The sequence below is a fragment of the Lagenorhynchus albirostris genome, chromosome 2 (assembly GCF_949774975.1).
Source record: "Lagenorhynchus albirostris chromosome 2, mLagAlb1.1, whole genome shotgun sequence".
NCBI classification, from domain to species: domain Eukaryota; kingdom Metazoa; phylum Chordata; class Mammalia; order Artiodactyla; family Delphinidae; genus Lagenorhynchus; species Lagenorhynchus albirostris.
Window position 1 is genome coordinate 140,524,963 of NC_083096.1, and position 18,194 is coordinate 140,543,156.

General features: G+C 41.8%; 1 protein-coding gene across 2 annotated transcripts in view; it reads right to left on the minus strand.

Annotated features, from left to right (window-relative positions):
• Window positions 1–18,194, minus strand: part of TTC4 (tetratricopeptide repeat domain 4) — a 38,858-nt gene that overhangs the window by 3,474 nt on the left and 17,190 nt on the right. For both annotated transcript variants that reach the window (XM_060139960.1, XM_060139961.1), the window contains exons 6-8: window positions 11,546–11,632; window positions 9,576–9,793; window positions 8,918–8,999 (exon numbers count right to left, since the gene is read on the minus strand). In XM_060139960.1, coding sequence (XP_059995943.1) covers window positions 8,918–8,999; window positions 9,576–9,793; window positions 11,546–11,632 — 387 coding nt within the window. The remainder of the gene's footprint in view (window positions 1–8,917; window positions 9,000–9,575; window positions 9,794–11,545; window positions 11,633–18,194) is intronic.

Here is an 18,194-nt window from a genome sequence, read left to right on the forward strand (position 1 = left end):
GTTGAGGCCAAGTCTGGGGAAACATTAAAGACATGCAACTGTTATTAGCTGAATGCCTCCCTTACAGAGTCGTGGAGTATAAAGCACTCAGTCCTCTCCCACGACACTAAGAAAGATATTACTGGCTCCATTTTCCAAAGACAGAACCAAGGCTCACAGAGGGGAAATAACTTACTGACTAAACCCAGCTAGTAAACAGAGGAGCCAAGACTGAAAGTCCAGGCCTATGAGCCTTCCCTTCCCTAACAATACTGTGCAACAGCCATTAGGTGTGGGAAAAGAAAGCACTAGTGGCCCAGAGCAGGGGAAGAGAGATGTCCACACAGGGGACAGCCCTGTGCAGGTGTCAAAGCCCAAGTAGGTTGAGGAAGACATCTGCATAGGAGGGATGCTGGGGGGTGAGGGGTATCAGAGACCGGCCAGTGGAGATAGGCATCCTCATTGCGGACTGGCCAGCTAAGCAGGGTGAGAAGGGCAGCCACTCATGGCAGGCGATGGCCTGCTGAGGGGAGTGAGGACCCACGCAGGATGAGGAAGAGATTCATGCAGGGTGGTTAAGCAGCGTGGGGTGACAGAGTGCATGTAGGATGAGGAGGGCACTGTGCTGGGGCAGCAGCCTGATCGGGGGGAGTCAGGAATCCAAGTGAGGTGAGGAAGGTTCCCCGAGGGAGAGGGGACACTGGTGGTGACAGGAGGGGGATTAAATACAGGGGGATTGATCAAACAAATAAATATATTAAGAATAATAGAAGTTACTGTTAAAAATATAGAAAGAGTGTTGGATTAGAACTGGAGATACCAGTGAGAGCTCATACACACACATACACAGCATTGGAGCAGTGAGCACCCTCCATCCCCTCACCCCTGTACTCATGAATATACCTACTACTTGACTTCTAAATATCATTTTCCACCAAAAAGAGCCAGGCCCTCCTTGGGAAAAATGGCTGATTCTAGAGCTAAGGCAAGGAAAGCACAATTTGAGCCTTGAACATCTCGTGACAGAAAGCAAGAAGTGCTCTAAAAATGGAGACAAGTCAAAAGGACACAGAAGCAAATTTGAAGGCATTCCCACTGACCAAATCTGAGAAAATCTGAGCATAACATAACCACAGTCATAGATTATAACTCAATGAATAAAGTAAGAAACCATAAATCCACTGATATAAATGATTATGTTGATGGTTTGATGAATAAGATATCTGTATCATTTCAAAGTACCTCCCTATAAAATACTAATTACAAAGGGGAAAAAAGTAACTTTACAGCAGAGATTGGCAAACCCCTACCTCAATCAGGGGACTAAGGTGAACACCATCAGTAATGGGACATTTGAAATTATGTGCACCTGATGGGATGCAACAAGAATACTGTCAGCATTGCTTCTGTGATATTCCAGTCAAATATACATAATCCAGGTCATGGTCACAAGGAAACACACTGATGGACTTTCCACAAAATAACTGGTTTGTAATCTTCAAAAGTGGTAAGATCGGGCTTCCCTGGTGGCGCAGTGGTTGAGAGTCCGCCTGCCGATGCAGGGGACACGGGTTTGTGCCCCGGTCCGGGAAGATCCCACATGCCGCGGAGCGGCTGGGCCCGTGAGCCGTGGCCACTGAGCCTGCGCGTCCGGAGTCTGTGCTCCGCAATGGGAGAGGCCACAACAGTGAGAAGCCCACGTACCGCAAAAAAAAAAAAAAAGTGGTAAGATCAAGGAAGCTGACGGAAGACTGAGAAAGTCTTCCATAGGCTGAAAGAGACTAAAGGGACATGAGCACTAGATACAATACAATGTGGGATTCCTTTTGCTATAAAGAACACCACTGGGGATAGGCAGAGGGGGATCAAGATGGTGGAACAGGAGGACGTGGAGCTCACCTCCCCCCACAAACATCAAAAATACATCTACATGTGGAACAATTCTCACAGAAAACTAATGGAAACTGGCAGAAGATCTCCTATACAACCAAAGCTGCAAGAAAGATCTCCATGTGATTAGATAGGACAGAGGAAAAAAAAAGCATCAGGTTGGGACTGGCACCCCTGGGAGTGTTCTGTAAGGAAGAGAAGGTCCACATGGATGGATCCTCACCCTGGGAAGCCCCCTTGACTGCTGGGAAATCCGCTGACACAGATAGAGGGGCTGGAGAAGCCTAGACTCTACTCGAGAGGAATGCGCGTGTGCTGGCTTGCTAACAATCAGGGTGGAGAGAGACCTGCACTTGAGGCTGCTGCCTCGCTGCACTTCCCAATCCAAAGGGGCCAGTGCCTCAGCCACACTCACTCCACACCACAGCCTGGTGTAAGATCACGGCAAAGATTCGGTCTAGCTGCACAGAGACAGACCAGGGTGCTTGGGGTGTGATCTGAGCACAACGATGGAGACCACTGTCAGTGTACGCACCAGGGTGGCGGGCCAAACCAAGCAGACACCGTCAGTGCACACACCAAGCGGCACCACAAGAACACACAGCAGCTAAGCACTGAATCTCAGGCAGGCAGATCCTGGGAGAGGACTCAATCTAGCTACAGAGACAGCCTGGAAGGCCTGAGATGTGATTTGGGGTAGCTGCAAAACCCAATGTCAGCATCCGAACAGCAGTAGCAAGTCTAGCTGCAGCAGACACTGTCAGTGCGCACACCGGGCAGTGCCACAAGAACACGCAGTGGCTAGGCGCTGAATCTTGGGCAGTCAGGCAGGCCCTGGGTGGGAGTATGCAGTGATGGTTTCCCGGTGGGAGCACCCTAGTTCTGCCCACTCCACACTGCACCTTAGCATCAGATCTGGAGTGGCCAGGTGCCGGGAGAGCTCTGCCACAGAGGCAACCCCAGGTCCCAGGTGGCAGCATGGCCACCTCAATTCCTGCAACCACAATGCCCTGACCCCCACTCCAGCCTACTCCACACCACAGCCTTGCACTAGATCTGGGACGAACAAAATGGAGAAAGGGACGTGACCTTGGGCTGCTTCTGAGTGAATCATGGATGCTTACACAGGTAGTGCACAAGTCCTCTGTGAGTACACGGGCCTCACCTGCTTCAGCAACCACCTCCTTTGGGGCAGGGCACACACTCAAGGGCAACAAAGCCTGAACCTGACCGTCATGGCTTCTACTCCAACAACGGAGGAGCAGACCCCGCCCCTGACAGGCCATGGAGCAAAGAGGAGGCCCCACCGCACATCCAACACAGGCTCTGGACACCGCAACACCAATCACACGCCCTATCAAGGGGATAACAGCCAGCACACTCTGATGAAAGACGTGGCAGGCGTCCATTCCAAAACCAGCCCTCTCACCAAAAATATTGGACACACAGTCTACACAGGGACACTCCTACATAAAAACGCCCTTTTAAGACCACAACAGATAACTGTTTTCCTAAATTCATAGAAACAGTGAAAGTTAAGTAAAATGAAAAACCAGAGGAACCACTCCCAATTAAAAGAACAGGAGAAATCCCCTGAAAGAACAAATAATGAAACAGACCTCACCAGTCTATAAGACCCCAAGTTCAAAAAGGAAGTAATAAAAATGCTAAAGGAGGGGCTTCCCTGGTGGCGCAGTGGTTTGAGAGTCCGCCTGCCGATGCAGGGGACACGGGTTCATGCCCCAGTCCGGGAGGATCCCACATGCTGCGGAGCGGCTGGGCCGTGAGCCATGGCTGCTGAGCCTGCACATCTGGAGCCTGTGCTCCACAATGGGAGAGGCCACAACAGCGAGAGGCCCGCGTACCATAAAAAAAAAAAAAAAAAAAAACAAAACAATAGAAAAGAGCAATAAAAGCAAGAGCTGGCTTTTGAAAAGATAAACAAAATCAGCATACTTCTAGCCAGGCTCAACAAGAAAAGAAAGGACCTAATTAAACAAAATGAGAAATGGAAGAGGAGAAATAACAACTGATACCACAGAAATACAAAAAATCATGAGTTTACTATGAACAGTTATATGCCAACAAATCGGACAAGCTAGATGAAATGAACAAGTTCCTAGAAACATACAGCCTGCCAAAACTGAGTCAAGAAGAAACATAATTTGAACAGACCAATCACTAGAAATGAAATAGAATGTTAATTAAAAAATCTCTCTGCAAACACAAGTCTAGGACCAGACAGCTTCATTAGCAAATTCTACCAAACAAACAAAGAACTTACACCTATCCTTCTCAAACTATTTCAAAAACTTGAAGAGGAGGGAAAACTCCCAAATTCATTCTATGAAGCCACCATCACCATGATACCAAAACCAGACAAAGACTACAAGAAAATTACAGTCCAGTATCTTTGATGAATACAGATGCAAAAATCCTCTACAAAATATTAGCAAACCAAATCCAACAACACATAAAAAGGATCATACACCATGATCAAGTTGGATTCATTCCAGGGCCACAAGGATGGTTCAACGTACGCAAATCAATGCGATACACCACACTAACAAAAGGAAGACAAAAACCATGTGATCATCTCAAGAGACACCAGAAAAGCATTTAACAAAATTCAACATCCATTCATGATGTTCCCTCTATACCTACTCACCAAAGTAGGTACAGAGGGAACATATCTCAACATGATAAAAGCCATTTATGACAAACTCACAGCCAATGTAATACTCAATGGTGAAAAGCTGAAAGCCTTCCCACTAAATTTTGGAATAAGACAAGGATGCCCACTCTCACCACTTCTATTCAACATAGTATTGGAAGTCTTAGCCACAGCAATCAGATAAGAAAAAGAAAGAAAAGGTATCCAAATTGGAAGGGAAGAGGTAAAACTGTCACTACTTGCAAATGACATGATACTCTATATAGAGAACCCTAAAGTCTCCACACAAAAACTATTAGAATTAATAAATGAATTCAGCAACGTAGGATACGAGATTAATATACAAAAATCTGTTGCATTTCTTTACACTAACAATGAAATATAAGTTAAAAAAATCCCATTTAAAATCACATCAAAAAATAAAATAAAACACCTAGGAATAAACATAAGCAAGGAGGTGAAAGACCAATATGCTGAAAACTATAACACACTGATAAAGGAAATTGAAGATTCAAAGAAATGGAAATATATTCCATGCTCTTGGATTGAAAGAATATTGTTAAAATGTCCATGCTACCAAAAGCAATCTACTCATTTAATGCAATCCCTATCAAAATACCTATGACTGGGACTTCCCTGGTGGCTCAGTGGTTAAGACTCTGTGCTCTCAATGCAGGCAGCCCAGGTTCAAACCCTGGTCAGGGAACTAGATCCCACATGCATAGTGCAACTAACAGTTCACGTGCCACAACTAAGAAGCCCACAAGCCGCAACTAAGGAGCCGGTGAGCCACAACTAAGGAGCCCGCCTGCTGCAACTAAGACCTGGTGCAACCAAATATATATATATATATATATATAAAGTGCTAAAAAAAAGTACCCATGACATTTTTCACAGAACCAGAATAATCCTAAAATTTATATGGAATCACAAAAGACTAAGAATTGCCAAAGCAATTCTGAGGAAAAAGAAGAAAGCTGGAGGAGTAACCCTTCCAGATTTCAGTCTATGCCACAGAGCTACAGTAATCAAAACAGCATGCTGGACTTCCCTGGTGGTGCAGTGGTTAAGAATCTGCCTGTTTGGGACTTCCCTGGTGGCACAGAGGTTAAGAATCCACCTGCCAATGCCAGGGACACGGGTTCGAGCCCTGGTCCAGGAAGATCCCACATGCCATGGAGCAACTAAGCCCATGTGCCACAACTACTGAGCCTGTGTGCCACAACTACTGAAGCCTGCATGTCTAGAGTCTGATCTCTGCAACAAGAGAAGCCACTGCAATGAGAAGCCCATGCACTGCAACAAAGAATAGCCTCGCTCGCCACAACTAGAGAAACCCCACGTGCAGCAACAAAGACCCAACGCAGCCAAAAATAAATAAATAAAAAATTTTAAAAATTAAAAAAAAAAAAAGAATCTGCCTGCCAATGCAGGGGACAAGGGTTCAAGCCCTGGTCCGGGAAGATCCCACACGCCGCAGAGCAACTAAGCCCGTGCACCACAACTACTGAGCCTGCGCTCTAGAGCCTGTGAGCCACAACTACTGAGCCCGTGTGCCACAACTACTGAAGGCTGTGCACCTAGAGCCCATGCTCTGCAACAAGAGAAGCCACTGCAATGAGAAGCCCACGCACTGCAAGGAAGAGTAGCCCCTGCTCAACACAGCTAGAGAATGCCTGTGCGCAGCAATGAAGACCCAACACAGCCAAAAATAAATAAAACAAAACAACACAAAAAACAGCATTGTGGGCTTCCCTGGTGGCGCAGTGGTTGAGAGTCCGCCTGCCAATGCAGGGGACACGGGTTCGTGCCCCGGTTTGGGAGGATCCCACAGGCCGCGGAGCGGCTGGGCCCGTGAGCCATGGCCGCTGAGCCTGCGCGTCCGGAGCCTGTGCTCCGCAACAGGAGAGGCCACAACAGTGAGAGGCCCACGTACCGCAAAAAAAAAAAATAAATAAATAAATAAAAACAGCATTGTACTGGCACAAAAACAGACATAGAGCTTAATGGAAGAGAACAGAGAGTCCAGAAATAAAACCATACACCTACAGTCAATTAATCTACGACAAAGGATGCAAGAATATACAATGGAGAAGACAGTTTCTTCAGCAAACAGTGTTGAGGAAAGCTGGACAGCTACAATGTAAACCAATGAAATTAGAACATTCCCTCACATCATATACAAAAATAAACCCAAAATGGTTTTCAGATCTAAATATAAAACATGACACCATAAAACTCCTAGAAGAGAACACAGGCAAAACATTATCTGACACAAATCGTAGCAATATTTTCTTAAGTCTCCCAAGGCCAAAATATAAAACCAAAAATAAACAAATGGGACCTAATCAAACTTAAAAGCTTTTTCACAGCAAAGGAAACCATCAACAAAATGAAAAGACAACCTATAGAATGGGAGAAAATATCTGCAAATGATGCAACTGACAAGGGGTTAATATCCAAAACATACAAACAGCTCATACAACTCAGTATGAAACCCAATCAAAAACAGGCAGAAGACCCAAATAGACATTTCTCCAAAGAAGACATACAGATGGCCAACAGGGACATGAAAAGATGCTCAACATCGTTAAGTATTAAAGAAATGCAAATCAAAAACCACAATGAGGTATCACCACACCTCAGTCAGAATGGCCATCATTAAAAAGTCTACAAATAGGGCTTCCCTGGTGGCACAGTGGTTGAGAGTCCGCCTGCCGATGCAGGGGATGCGGGTTCGTGCCCCGGTCCAGGAAGATCCCACATGCCGCGGAGCGGCTGGGCCCGTGATCCATGGCCACTGATCCTGCGCGTCCGGAGCCTGTGCTCCGCAACAGGAGATGCCACAACAGTGCGAGGCCCGTGTACCGCAAAAAAAAAAAAAAATAATAAAAAGTCTACAAATAATAAATGCTGGAAAGGGTGTGGAGAAAAGGGAACCCTTCTACACTGTTGGTGGGAATGTAAATTGGTGCAGCCACTATGGAAAACAGTATGGAGGTTCCTTAAAAAACTAAAAATAGAGTTACCATATGATCCAACAATCCCACTCCTGGGCATATGTTCAGAGAAAACTGTAACTCGAAAAGATACATGCACACCAATGTTCAGAGCAGCACTATTTATAATAGCCAAGATTGGAAACAACCCAAGTGCCCATTAACAGATGACTGGCTTAAGAAGATGTGGTATATCTACACAATGGAGTATTACTTAGCCATTAAAAAGAATAAAATATTGCCTTTTGCAGGCAATGGATGGACCTAGAGAATATTATACTTAATGAAGTAAGTCAGACAAAGGCAAATAGTATATGATATCATTATGTGTATCTAAAATTAATACAAATAAATCTACATACAAAATAGAAAGAGACTCACAGGCACAGAAAACAGTCTTATGGTTACCAAAGTGGGGGGTGGGGAGGATAAATTCGGAGTATGGGATTAACAGATACAAACTACTATACATAAAATAGATAAGCAACAAAGATTTACAGTACAGCACATGGAACTATATTCAATATCTTAAAATAACCTATAATGGAAAATAATCTGAAAAAATATAATTGAATCACTGCTGTACACCTGAAACTAACACAATACAGTAAATCAACTATACTTCAATTAAAAGAAATTTTTTTTAAAATTAGTAGTGTGTGCCAAAAAAAAAAAAACAACATTACTGAGGGAAAATTTGTGAAAACTGATGGAGTCTGAGGATTAGCTGGTAAGAGTGTGTTAAAGATAATTTCCTGATTTTGATGATTGACTGGAATCATGAAAGAAAATGTCCTTTTTGCAGGAAATAGACACTTAAGTATTCAGGAGTGATGGGGCATCAGTTGGCATCTTACTCTCAAACAGTTAGAAGATAAATTCTTTGTTCTGTAAAGTTGTGATTATTTTTTTTTAAGTTGCAACAATGGAATGTTATTCAGCCTTGAAAAAGAATAAGATTCTGACCCATGCTCAACATGATGAATCTTAAAGACATTACACCAAGTGAAATAAGCCAGATACAAAAGGATGAATACTGTCTGATTCCACTTATATGAGAGAGAAATTCAGAGACAGAAAGTAGCAGGGTAGATGCTATGGGCTGAGGGGAAGGGAAAATAGGGAGTTATTGATTAATGGGCATGGAGTTTCAGTTTAAGATGATGAAAACGGAGACAGATGGTGGTGATGGTTGTACAACAATGTGAATGTACTTAACACTATTGAACTGTGCACTTAAAATGGTTAAAATGGTAAATTTTATGTTTTTATATTTTACCACTAATTTTTTTAAAAAAGGCAGTGAAACCTCACTGCACTCCCTGTTCCTCCCCACCCCAATTCCCATAGAGGAACAAAATAAAACTTCTCTTACCTCTAAATTATCAGGGCAGTATTTTTGCTCTAAATCCCAAGAGGGCGTTTCACCAAACATCACCATTAGATGATCAATAAATCTAAGGAGATATAACATGTATTTCTGGGTATCAATAACTCATAATATGTTTTCCTACATCCCATGCCCAGGACACCAATTCACAGAGATACCAAGAATGTATATAAATCATGAAATGCAGGCTTAATCCATTTTGACAGCAGTGCCCAAAATGTGTGTATCACTTGTCCTATTATGACATAGTAATTCTCTTTAAACTGACTCAGGATTAACAACATTCTTATATTCAGCCACATTCTAAGCATTAACCCTATGAAATCACATGTTAAAATCGCCAGACATACGTTTTCTAATAAATATACCCTTCAGTTCTATGCAGGTACTACCTCCAATGATTTCATGTCTCACGAGACAAGTACCAGCGCTTGACAAACACTGTACTGTGGTCTGTCACTGCAAAGCTACTTAGTAAAAGGAGAAATCAGCTATGGAATAGAGAGGTTATACCAACCAGACTGTGTAAAACCCTCTAAAACTATTCTCTTTCCTCCACAACTAAAAATCCACCTGTCCATCCTGCGGAGACAGCAGGGAAGAGCATGCAAGCATAGCAAAGGGCTCCTGGGGAAGGAGGTACCTGGAGTCCTCGTGAAAAGCAGAGATGAAGTCTGACTGGGCATACTCTGGGTACAGAAAGAGCACAGGCCAGCTCAGTCTTCCCCCCTCATCTACACTCAGCCTGGCTCCGTAGAGGTTCTCAGAAGTGAGCCCGTTCAGGATGAGCTCACCGAGACCTTCTGAGGCTGAATCTTCATCCTCTCCAGCAGCTTCAGACACTAGCCTGATGTTCCTAGCCTGGGTTAAAAAAAGAAAACACACACCTTATGTGTGGAAGGATGCAAACTCATTTCACTAAAACAAGGAAACCATAACACTGCGAGCTCCCTGAGAGCCAGCTCTACACATGATTCGTCTTTATTATCCCTGAGACTTGTTTAACTCACCTTTACTGGGCATCTACCACATGCTAGACTCTGTCTAGCATGCTAGACATGAGCTAGACATGGTAATAAGTACAACATAAGGTAAGAAGTAAAGCTGTGGAACTGCAGACCGTGAATAATTAATTCAGCCTGGGGTCTGGAGGGGACTGGGGGATGCTAGGCCTTGAACAATGACTTTGAAAAGCAGAAAAGTTGGGGGGCAGGGGAGTGGGAAGGGCATTCTACCCCAAGTAACAGCCAAGGAACAGCATGTGCAAAGGTACAGAAAAGATGCAGAGAGAGGCATGTACGAACATGGCAAACGTTTCCATTTAGCTAGGACATGGGATAATAAAATAATGCATACATTGACTTAATCTTGATTGTCTCATAGAAACAAGGATAAATCAAAGGTCTGAATAGTAGAGTCACCTCTTATGTATGTTGTGTGGAGGCTCCTAAGGCTAGCACACAAGAGGAAAATGATATGTAATCAAAATTACCTTGATGGTATCTCCTAAATCAGGGGTTTAGGTATCTCCTAAATGGCAAACTTTCCCTTAAAGGGTCAGATAAGAAATATTTTAGGTTTTGCGGGCCAAATGGTCTCTGTTGATATTACTCAACCCTGCCACTGTAGTGTGAAAACAGCCATTGGTAAGACATACACAAACGGGCAGGGTCGTAAGCCACTGGCTGCAGCTTGCTGACCTCTGCTTTAAGCCGCTAAAATGTAGTATATACAGCTTTGTTTATATTACTCTTGATATTAATTCTTAAGTACACTGAAGTTTGAGATGCACAGTTAAAGGAGAGAACCAAAATAGGTCTGTATGCAAATGTCTGGGCATTCCAATATTCTACAGTTTAGAAAATGACCAAATCCCTCTGGAGTATTCCCTTCTGTTTAATCTGTTAATGTGTTAACAGATTCTTTGTTGTGCGGAGGAACTAGTGGAGTGCATCTTAGAATTGTGACGTTCTCAAAGTCAACAAGTAATTTAAATAGGCACATAATTTAACTCGGCAAAGAATGAAACCAAGAACCTAACCAAGAACCTACCCCGCAATCTCATAGCCAGGATTACCTCCCCTGAGCAGCCAAGGCTCAAAATCTTGTGAAAGCAAGATTTGGATCAGACGACATTCATTTAAAATGCAGTAAAGAGAGGGAAGGGGAGATAGAATTTTGTGTTGTTGTTATAGTTAGAAGAGCTACATCCTAAAAATTCACTTTCTCAGAATGCAGTATAACACAGGGGCTGAGAGCAAGGACCTGGCTCTGACACATACCGGCTGTGTGAGGTTTCTTCATATCCCTGAGACTATGTGCTCATCTAGCAAAAACAGGAGCAAGAAGACCTACCCCAGAAGGCTACTGTGAAGATTAGAAAATGCTTAACCGAAAGCTACTAAATTCAGTATATGTTACCTGAAACCAATACATGCATGCAAGTGAGAGAGCTGACTGAACTCAGAAGGTCTGACTTGTCACACTGCTTCACCAAAAGCAGAAAGAAAATGTACAACTAATTCAGGTGAAGCATTCCCAGAAACGTTCCCAACAGGCTTCAGGATTAGTGGATTTCACAAGACCAGTAGGGCCTAAAGTTTGAGAACTCACCATGATGGCCTGGAGTAAAGCCTCATTCTGATTCTGCTCCTTCTTTTCTTTCAACTTTGCTTTCCTTATATCCCTCTGTTCAGTTCGCTGAAAATGAAATTCAGATACATCAGCTCTGGAGAACTTGCCTCCACTTGTTACCCCAGCCTGATCCTAAATAGCTATCTCTGGTCTCTATTCAACCCAGGCTCCTGTATATCAAGGGATACTAGTGGCTGGATTCAGTTCAATAAACATTTAAGGAGCACATATCTGGATGCCAGGACCAGTGTCAGCAAAAATGTTAAAATCTACCCAAGGAGCTCATAGTCCAGAGGGGGACAGACATGTAAAAAGGTCTACGTGTTAGCCTGGTGGTATGAACTGAGTGCTATGATACACAGAGAAGGGAGTGACTGATTCTGCCCCATCGAGGAGGTGGGTTTAGACAGAAACCAGATGAAAGAGAGAGGGCATTCTTGGTAGAGGGACTGACATCAGGGCCAATGGGGCATTTAAACTTCTCTGTTATGGCTGGGGTTTAGGAAAACACAATGGAAAAACCCAGGCCAACAACTTATCAGAGGCTCTGCCTTTTGCACAATTACAGTCCATGAGAGAAAAATACCACCAGTCTACTTCATCTGGCAGAAATATAATTTATATTTCCTTTTCCTGCTAATGTACCCAAAGCCAGGTGATCGTACTCCTACCTACCCTCAGGATTGTGATTAGTAGGGGCCAACTTTTTCTGTAAACGGCAGTAAATATTTTAGGCTTTGCAGACCATGTATGGTCTCTGTCGAACATTATCTAGCTTTGTTTGTTGCTTTGTTTGTTGTTCATAACCCTCTAAAAATATGAAAAACATGCTTGGTTCATAGAATGTACAAAAACAGAACAAAGGCTGGATTTGGCCTGTGGGTCAGTTTGCTGAGCCCTGCTCTAAAATATAGCACCAACCATCCCTTATCCTCCCCACAAGGGCTAACACAGATCTTCTTTTTCTTATGAGCAAAGTCTACCCTTTCGGGAGACAACGGCTGATAATTCTTGGCCATCCTTCTCCAATCCAGTCTGCCAAGAGCTGCAAAAATCCTTTCTGCTGTCAGGAAGTCTGATTGTACTACCAAGAGTAATCAAACCCATGGATACCACTAGAACTATGTCCAATTCTGCCTTCACAGTTGAGCTACACTGGACCACAGTGCCTGGTCCACATTAGAGAATGATTAAGATGGATGATTAAGGATGACTCGTATTCTGTCCCATGTTGTTTTTCCTCTTGACTTACAGATGCAAGTGCGAGGATGTGATTTCCCTGCTGTTTCACCTGAAGTTTGGGGTCTTGCAGCCCGCATAAAGCCCACATAACCCCTAGGTCAGAGGAGTCCTGAACTATGAAGTTTGCTGCCCCTTTATATACATAAAAAAAGTCAACTCTGTTGAGAATTTAAGTGTATAGTTAGATGAGTTTTGACAAATGTATACCCTGAGTACCCAACACTCCAATCAAGATAGAGAACATTCTAGAAAGTTCCCTCATACCTCTTTGCAGTCCATCACCCTCCCATCCCATCACTGATAGGTCTGTTTCTTTTCATTACCAAGTCATATTCCATTGTTTGAATATACCACACTTTGCTTATCTATTCTCCTGTTGATGGACACAAGGGCTGTTTCTGGATTATTATGAATAAAATTGGCTACCAACATTCTTATACAAGTCTTGTTATGAACATGTTTTCATTTCTCTTAGCTAAATACCTAGGAGTAAAATTGCTGAGTCATAGGATAGGAATATAAAACTGACAAACTGATTTCCAAAGTGGTTTATATCCCACTGACAATTTATGAGAGTTCCAGCTCCTTCACATCTCTGCCAGTATTAGGTATTGTCAGTCTTGTGAACTGGGATCGCACTGATGTTTAAGTTGCATTCTCCCCCCACGTGACTAATGATACTATGTATATTTTTATGTGCTACTGTAAATCTTTTGAGAAGTGTCTGTTTCTTTGCAAAATTAAAAAATTTTTTCATATTGAATAGATTTCTTTATGTATTCTGGATACAAATCCTTTGTTAGATACCCAGTTGACCCTTGAACAACACCAGGGTTAATCCATGCATAACTCATAGTCGGCCCTCTGTATCCTCTATTTCTCCACATCCTCAGGTTCAACCAACCATGAACCACCCACGTAGTTCTGTGGTATTTACTATTGAAAAATATCCACATATAAGCGGACGTGCGCAATTCAAACCCCTGTGGTTCAAGGATCAACTGTATGTAATACAAATATTTTCTCCCATTCCATGGCTTGCCTTTTAATCTTCTTATTGATGTCTTTTATAGAATAGAAAATTTTCAGTTTTGACCAAGTCCAATTTATCAATATTTTTTTATTTCATGGTTAGTATATATTTAAAAAATTTTTTTTAATTGAGGTGAAATTCACATGACATAAAATTAACCATTTTGAAGTATACGATTCGGTGGCATTTAGTATATTCACTTTATTGTGCAACCATCACCTCTATCTAGTTCCAAGACTTTTCAACACCCTAAAAAGAAATCTCAAGCCCATTAAGCAGTCACTCAACATTTCCCCCTTCCCCCGAACCCTGGCAACCACTAATGTGCTTTCTCTCTCTACAGATTTATGTATTTTGGATGTTTCGTATACATGGAATCACACAATATGTGTTCTTCTGTATCTGCCTTCTTTCCCTCAGCATGGTATTTTTGAGGTTCGTCTACACTGTGGCATGTATTGGTACTTCATTCCTTTTTACAGTACTTTATTCCTTTTTTTCTACCATCTATCTACCATGATGGACATTTAGACTGTTTCCATGTTTTGGCCATTATGAATATTGTTGTTATGTTCATTCACGTACAAGTATTTGTTTGAATATTTGGTTTCAATCCTTTTGGGTATATACCTAGGAGTGGAAGTGCTGGGTCATATGGTAATTTTATGGTTAATTTTTTTAGGAACTGTCAAACTGTTTTCCATAGTGGCTGTACCATTTTACACTCCCACCAGCAACTTATGAGGGTTTCAATTTCTCCACATCTTCATCATTTGTTATCTTCCTTTAAAAAAAAATTAGAGCCATCCTAGTGGGTATGAAATAGTATCTCACTGTGGTTTTGATTTACATTTCCTTAATGACTAATGATGTTGAGCATCTTTCATGTGTTTGTCGGCCATTTTTGTATTATATTTAGTGACATCTAGTCAGATCCTATGCCCACTTAAATAATTGGGCTGTCTTTTAAATTATTGACATGTTAAGAGTCCGTTATATATTCTAGATAAAAGTCTCTTACAGATATATGATACAAATATTATCTCCCATTCTGTGGGTGGTCTTTTCACTTTCTCAATGGTGTCTTTTGAAGAACAAAAGTTTTTAACCTTTGATGAAGTCCAGTTTACCTATTTTTCCTTTTGTTGCTTACGCGTTTTGTGTCACATCTAAAACAATTGCCTAACCCAAGGTAATGAAGATTTACGCTGATGTTTTCCTCTGAGAGTTTTACAGTTTTAGTTCTTTAAACCATTTCGAGGTAATGTGTGTGTGTGTGTGTGTGTGTGTGTGTGTGTGTGTATGAGGTAGGGTCCAAGTTCATCCTTTTGCACGTGGATATCCAGTTGTCCCAGAATCATTTGTTGAAAAGACTATTCCTTCCCCATTAAATGGTCTAGGTACCCTTGTTGCAAATCATCTATATATAAATGTGAGGGTTTATTTCTGAGTTCTCAATTCTATTATATTGATCTATATGTCTATCTTTACACCAGTACCACAATGTCTTTATTACTATAGCTTTATAGTAAGATTTGAAATTGGGAATTTTGAGTTCTCTAACTTTATTTTTGTTTTTCAGGATTGTTTTGGCTATTCTGGGTCCCTTGAATTTCCACGTGAATATTACAATCAGCTTGTCAATATTCTTCAAATAAACTAATTGAAATTTTGAGGAAGATTACATTGAATTCGTACACCAATTTAGGGAGTACTGTCATCTTAACCATATTAAGATCTGATCCATGAGGGACTTCCCTGGTGGTCCAGTGGTTAAGAATCCACCTTCCAATGCAGGGGATGTGGGTTTGATCCCTGGTCGGAGAACTAAGTTCCCACATGCTGTGGGGCAACTAAGCCCGCATGCTGCAACTACTGAGCACAAGGGAAACCACTAGAGACCCCACACGCCACAACTAGAGAGAAGCCCACGTGCCACAAGGAGCCCATGCACCGCAGCAGAGGATCCCGCATGCTGCAGTGACGATCCCAACAAAGATCCTGCGTGCTGCAACTAAGACCTAACGCAGCCAAAAATAAAATAATAAATTTTTTTTAAAAAAGATCTGATCCATGAATATGGGATGTCTTCCCATTTATTTAGGTTTAATTTCTTTCAACGTTTTGTATTTTCAAAGTGTAAATTTTACGCTACTTTTGTTAAATTTATTCCTAAATATTTTATTCTTTTTGATGCTATTGTAAATGGAATTTTCTTAATTCCACATTTGGAATGTTCATTAAAAGTGTATAGAATACAGCTGATGGGTGTATTCTGACATATCCTACCAGCTTGGTGAACTAATTTACTAGTTCCAATAGTTTAGTGGATTCTTTAGGATTTTCTATATATAAGCTCATATCATTTACAAATAGAGTTTTACTTCTTCCTCTCCATCATTTCTGAAGGATAAGTTTGCTGGATATAGAATTCTTGGTTGACAGTCTTTTTCTTTCAGCACTTTTCATGTCATCCCACTGCCCTTTGGCTAACATGGCTTCTGATGAGCAATCAGCTATTAATTTTATTGAGGATCTCTTACATATGAAGAGTCACTTCTCTTTTGATGCTTTTAAGATTCTCTTGTCTTTGACTTTTAACAGTTTGATTATGATGTGTCTGGATATAGATTTCTTTAAGTATATCCTATTTGGTGTTTGTTAAGCTTCTTGGGAGAGTAGCTTACTATTTTCCATCAATCTGGGAAGTTTTCAGCTGTTACTTCTTCAAATATTCTTTTGCCCCTTTCTCTCTCTATTCTGGGACTCTCATTATGCCTATGATATGCTTGATGGCATCCCATAAGTCTCTCAGTCTCTCTTCATCTTTCTTTGTTCTTTTTCCTTTCTATTCCTCAGACTGAGTAATCACAATTGACCTATCTTCAAAGTTCTATTCTTGAACCCCTTAGTGAATTTCTCATTTCAGTTGTTAATTTTTCTTTAATGATATTCCCTGTTTGGTGAGTGTTGCCATGTATTTTTTTAAGTTCTTTAAACATTGTTTCCTTTTGTTTTGTGGACAAAGAATGTCAACTGCCATTTCAGTAAACAAAAGATGTTGTAGTCATAAAGCCATCAGCCACTGTAGCCACCCCTGAGAGCACACCCTGAGGGAATTCAGGATGGAAAAAAGAGAATACTGGCCCTAGATATTTATGGTGCATATCAAAGGAATGATTTCAATGAGCCCAGACTTTTACATCTTCCCATACATAGAAAAGTGCTAAATTCTTTAACTTGAAATGTGTGTTTCTTTAATTAGCAGTAATCTTTTGATGTTCCACTACATGTGGAACAGTCCCTCAGAGTTATATGAGAGTCTGTATCCCAGGCTTAAGTCCTCAGTAACTCTGCTGAATAAAACATAATTCTCAACTTCTAGATTGTGCTTTTTTTTTTTCAGTTGACAGTTTTGGTGACCACAAAGGGACTCAGGGCAGACTTCTCTGCTTCACCTGACCTCTACAAGGAGCTGGAGTCTTGGTACTAGCAGAGGCCTCTTGTGCCCATCTGCCTCAGAGTCCAAACAAATTTGGGTGAGTCTCTCTTGGTTCTCAGATCTCCCAATTATTGGCTGTGAGTTTTATTCGGTTGTATATAACCAGTATCTGGCTCCCCAGCTGAAAGCTACTGGGGGAGCCCAGTTGAAAGATAACAGGAAAAAGTACATCCTGGTTCAAAGACACTGCAAGTTGCTCAGTCAAGAGATACTGAGTGATCTGGACTGTGTGATTGGGTGAGAGGCTGGCCTAATATCTTTTCTAAATGAGGGGCATCAGAAAGCCAGCCTCCAACTAACACCCCAGCCAGGTTTATGTACATACAAAACTTGTACTTACTTAATTGGTAATTAAAGGAAATCTCACCCTGAAAATGGCCAAGATGAGGTTCTTTTATTGTGTTTGCAGTTAAGTTAGAGAAAGACAGCTTGATAAAACATCTTTGCAGAATTCTGACCTTAAAGAAACAAAAGCCCTTCTAGAGGGAACTTGCATTTCTCTCCCTGTGCCTTTGAGATGAAAACGTTCTACCTGATCTTCCTCAGAGAGAGAGAGAGAGAGAGAGAGAGAGAGAGAGAGAGAGAGAGAGAGAGAGAGAGAGAGTGTGTGTGTGTGTGTGTGTGTGTTTTAATAGCCTGTTCTCTGACATCTGGAAGGTACACATATGGTGTACATTTCACAACCAATCGAACAGACTGGGATTCTGAGCAGTCTTTTGTCTGACTGTGCCAATTCTCAGGGGCTTTTGTCATCTGAACCTTAGTTGCGTCAGCCTGTACAACAAAGGCCTTTACTTTCTTACGCTATTTTTGGGAGTACACTTTCTAGATCTTGTATAGGCAGCATCCTT